The sequence below is a fragment of the Cajanus cajan genome, chromosome 3 (genome assembly GCF_000230855.2).
Source record: "Cajanus cajan strain Asha chromosome 3, NIPB_CcT2T_4, whole genome shotgun sequence".
NCBI lineage: Eukaryota > Viridiplantae > Streptophyta > Magnoliopsida > Fabales > Fabaceae > Cajanus > Cajanus cajan.
The window spans coordinates 69,973,909-69,979,254 of record NC_138519.1 but is presented as its reverse complement, the minus strand read 5'-3'; the positions used below and the strand labels follow the sequence as shown (position 1 = coordinate 69,979,254).

Here is a 5,346-nt window from a genome sequence, read left to right as displayed (position 1 = left end):
AAAGTATATTTTAAAGGAAGTGTATTTTTGTAAAAAGAAGCTAAACTATATATATATATATATATATATATATATATATATATATATTATTTTTTGAAAAAATTATTTTAGTTATTTATCTTTTTAAAAAAAATATTTTGATCTTTTAACTTTTAAATTTGAGTTAATAATAATGGCATTTTGAAACAATGATTTTCCTCCAAATTTGAAATATAATATTAAATATTTTTTTTATTAATTCAAGATGTGAAATTCATCATATTAAAAGTGTGTTCAGTAAAACCAACTTATATTAATAATTGGTTGAAAGATTCCTGAAATCTTATAAGCCTTAAATTAGGAATTGAAAAGCTGAAAAACTCATAAACAAACTAATTGAATAAACTAATTGAATTAAAAATGTTTGATAATATTAATGGATAATAATGTAAAATGACTTATTTATTTATTTAATAATGAAAGGTAAAGAATAATATGTAGGTAAAATAGTTTCTAAATTAAAAAATAATAAAAATAATTTCAAGTAAATTAATAAAGATTAAAAAGGAAGGAGAAAAAAGTTAATTAACTTATAAAAATAAATTATAAATTCCTAAAATAAGCTGCAGTACTAAATAAATTTATTTTCCTTAACTTTCCTTATAAATTAGTTAAAAAATGTTATAAACTTTTAAAATATCATACCAATCATACTCTGAATTTATTCAAATGAAAACTATGGAATTCTTATGATGTAAAGGTGATTATTTCTAAAGATAAACAATGAAAAGTAATATTTTATAAAAGAAAAGAAAAAGTTATGGAATATTATTTGAATTAATTAATGAATATTATTTGAATTAATTACTTTTGTTCTTGTTTCATCGTCCAACTGGTTGTTACTTGATTCTGAGTCAGAGGTGATAGGGAAAGATCAATTGTGTGAAATAAGTTTCAGGTGGTGCTTGTTCCCCTTTTATTTTCCAACGTTTCCCCTCATGAGCCTCACCATTTTTTCAGTGCATTATTTCTATTCCCTTTTCGTCTTCTCTGAGTTGGTCAGACAAGGGTCTCCACAGTGATCATCCCATTCATTTTGGTTCTCTCTCTCTCTCACCAACTTCCCATTTAAACCCTCTCTTTCTCTCTCTTCACCCCAGATTGAGACTGTTCATTTTTGGACTTTGTACACGTTTCACGTCAATCCCCCATCACCCATATTTGTAGAAACACCCAGTTTCCATTCTCTCATCTTTTTCTCATTTGGTATGCACAACACTTGAATCCCCTATAATTAATTGAGTGTAGATCGCCAGAATCCCTCGAGATTTAGTGGAATCCTAGTGAATTAATTCCAACTCATAGTTTCAGATATGCTCATAAATCACAATGTTATGATGAAATCTAAGACACGCACCTAGGTTGCTTTTTGAGTTTATTGTAGGTATGTAATAAAACATGCACTAAGTAATGATGGTCGTGGTTTTGGCAAGTATAGAAGAATCTCGAAGACATCGGACACGTGGAGGCGTTACACAACCCCCAAAATCTGAAACTCAAACGCGCTTTTAATTCGTATCCAAGCCACCAACCATTTCATAGTACACGTATAAATGGAAAGCAAAGTAACCCCATTCACAACACTAGAGAGACATAGATATGGAACAAGAAGGAGAAAGGAGAGAGGAGAATAGACAACAAGTCCAACGTGCAGCACAACAACAACAACAACCACCGCAGCAGCAGCAGAAATGTCCACGCTGTGATTCCATGAACACCAAGTTCTGCTACTTCAACAACTACAGCCTCTCACAACCTCGTCACTTCTGCAAAACATGTAAAAGGTATTGGACACACGGTGGAACCTTCAGGAACATACCCGTAGGTGGTGGTTCCCGCAAGGGGAAACGTGCCAGAACTTCTGCGTTTTCCAACGCACTCTCCCTCACGCAAGCACAGCCAAATTTGCTGAGGCCTTCACCTTCTCCACCCACCATGCTTCATTCAGCTAGCTCCTTTTACCAACTTGCTGGTGCTGGTGTTGGTGTTGGTGTTGGCGTTGGTGGAAGTGGGTTTTTGTCTTCTCTGGCAACGCTTCACTCTCTCAACTCTTCACGTCCTTTCAATCATCACTATCTCAAAGTTGGGGTTGCTGGGGATGTTGCCGGTTCTTCTTCTAACTCTTCTCTTCTCTCTGGCTTCAACGCTGCTTCCAATTCCCTTCCACCGCGGTTCCACCACATGGGTAGGGTGGAATCTCTCTATCCTACACAACAACGTTTGGTTATTCCATCGAACGTGGGGGCTAGTGCCACTGGCTCTCACACTACTCAACTTCCACAAAGCTTGATCGTGAGTAATAATAATGCTACCAATGCCTCTTTGTGGAGCACTACTACTATCACCGCCAACGGTAATAACTCTGATCAGAACAATGTCAAAGCTGGTGGTTCTTCTTTGATCCCAAATCATTGGCTTCATCTCCCTGGGTATGCTCCTCCTCAATAATTCTATATCCTTGGAGTTGGAATTTAGAGGGTAATTTGTTTCGTCTTTCTTTGTTTTTCCTTCTAGTATATCATAATAAGGTTGCGGGATATGTATTTGATTCATTATCTGGTTGGTTGTGAAAACATTGGACGGAAGAGGATTTTATTGTTATGGGGTGAAGTTTCCTTTGTCTTGTTCAACGGAAGTGGAACTGCTAATTAAGGTGGCTTATATGGTGAAGATAAACGAGGTGAAAATCTTCGTCTAAAACTTGATGGAAGACCTGGTTCCCCATGAATTGTGCATGTGGGGGTTACTAAATCCCTTCTCAATTTCTTTTTAGCTCCAGAATCTAAATGCTTGGTCCCTTATTTTTTTATTTATTTTGCAACATAATTGTGTGCTGCTTAATGTTGTGATTACGCTTCCAAGTGTACTTTCACAACTGAATGTCAATTTTTTCCCTTGAGTTATATTATTTGAATAATATTCTTTTATTTCTATTCATTAATGAGATCATTTCTGCTTTGCATATATTGGTCACAAGAATGTTAACTCAAATGATTATGTAGTTATACTTCTTAGGTAGGAACTGAGATTTGATTTTTAGTTTGAGTGTAAAATTACCACAAAAATATCACTTTATTCTCATTAGGACTGAGGAGTTATATATACCTCATATTTAAAAAAAAAAAAATCACTAACATTATCCATTCAAAATATTTTTAAAAGTTATTTTTTTTATAAGAATTGTTTTTTTTAGAATTTTCTTACTAAAAGTGTTTTTAGTTATAAAATTTTGAATTTTTTTCCCAATTTATCCTTCACATCTTTATTTGTAAATTGAACTTTAATATTATTTTTAAAAATTATTAAAGTTAAAGGAAACTTTATATAATAATATAAATTCTTTTATCATAAATTTTAAATATAATTCATATGTTAAAAAAACTTGAATAGTTTTTTATCTTTGTTTGTACTTAGAGTTAGAGATATGGATTCAAGCCAATACTTAGAATTACAGTTGTCAATTTGAGCTAGTTTGACCCATTCAAGCTGAATTGTGATTAAGTCGAATTTGGACAAACCAATTTAATGTCACGATGAAATTTTCATAACCCAGCCCAATTCTTAGCGATTCATATGTCAAACAACTTTGTCCATGGGACAATAATATATTTTTAAAAGTTATTGAAATAAATTTTTATATAACAAGTTAATAAAATATTTTTAATCATTCTAGACTAAAATAAAAAATATATAAACTGTTATTTGTACTATAAAATAGCAAACTATAATAATAATAGTAAAAATAAAATAAAGTATATCAATATAACAATAAACAAGTGATAGAAATTAAAAAAAAAACTAATTATGAACAAAAATTATGGACATTAACCAATAACCATATATGTGTATGAAATTTATCATCTATTATTTTATCGATTATAAGCATATTAAATAATAAAATAATAAATCTGATCCACAACTTATCTTAACTCATCATAGGCCAATTTGTTTTGGGCTAATAAAATTTAGGGTCATGTTGGGCCGAATTAAGGCTTTTTGATATATGCACTTCTTATATTTAACAATATGTCCTCCTTTTTATTTTATTATTTATCTATAAATACCCTTATATTTCATTTTTAGTTGAGAGTTTCTTCTTTATAGAAACTATTTCAAACTCTCTTTCCTCTAGCACTCACCTCATTTCACTTCATTTCTCCCCGCCCTCGCCTTTGATACCCGCTGGAGGTAAAATTTAGGTACCCATTCTTGTCTTTGGTGGGGATCGGGTTTCCCCACCTCGCCCCCGCTCTCGCTCCCGCTCCTACTTTTTTGTTTCTTTTTTTCTTTTAAATAAATATGAACAAATTTAAAAAAAATAAAAAAAAGTAAAATAATATAAATTTTTACATATAAATAATTTTAATTTTAGTTTATATATATATAAATAATTTTTTAATTATATTATTAAGCGAGGTGGGGACGGGGCGGAGCGGGTATTAACATCCCCATCCTCGTCCCCGCTCCCGATTTTATCAATCAGAAAAAATCTGAACCCGATAAACACAAGTTTTTTCCGTCTAAATCAGGGTGGGTTTGGACGGATATTCACGAGAGCGGGTTAGATTGTCATGCCTACACTTCACGCATTCCCTTTCATTCGACCCCAACTAACCTTGCAAACAAGGTCTGTCTTGGCCCACCGAGCTATGATAGCGGCCCAAACAACACAACCCAACGTCCGTTACTGGGCTAAAGCCCAAACGAATCACAGACCCTCCTAAGTGGCTCGTTGACTACATATAACAACAATTTGGTGTATTAGCCGCGAATGGCCTAAAATAGAGTTACCGTTAGAGGTTTCTTTCTATTGTGTCTATTCAGAGGATCACGAAAGAAATATATTTATTTATTTATTTATTTTTTTATAGGCAAAGAGAAATTGATATTAAAAGAATAATCATTTTTTAAAATTTATTTTCTTGATCTCCAAGTAGGTCCAATCCCTATTTAATCTAAAAATACCACCTTCCACCCTTTTGTTGGTTGTGTTACGAATCTTCGCGGCCAAATTAGAGGTTGCATAAGTTTGATTATGCTATCGTAAGTCATAACTTAGAAGGCTTGAAACACACAATCATAGTTTAATACTTTAATTAGTTGTTGTTGTTGTGTGACCAAAAGGATATGCTAGGTTTTGATGAAATCGATCGGTCCACTTAATTATAACCACACAACAACACGTCTGGCTTAGGGCTAGTTGTCGTCTTTCTATTTGTCTTACATTGCATGGAGAATGATATGGTCTTTGTATAGTAAAATAATGTTGTTAATGGACCTCAAAAGAAATGTTGTTAGTGAATTTGG

The 5,346-nt window shown here is 32.5% G+C and overlaps 1 protein-coding gene across 1 annotated transcript; it reads left to right on the top strand.

Annotated features, from left to right (window-relative positions):
* Positions 1-520: 520 nt before the first annotated feature.
* LOC109802997 (uncharacterized) lies at positions 521-2,976 on the top strand. Its single transcript, XM_083071177.1, has one exon. The coding sequence runs from the start codon at positions 1,639-1,641 to the stop codon at positions 2,485-2,487; it is 849 nt and encodes a 282-aa protein (XP_082927303.1). The 5' UTR covers positions 521-1,638; the 3' UTR covers positions 2,488-2,976.
* Positions 2,977-5,346: the final 2,370 nt, after the last annotated feature.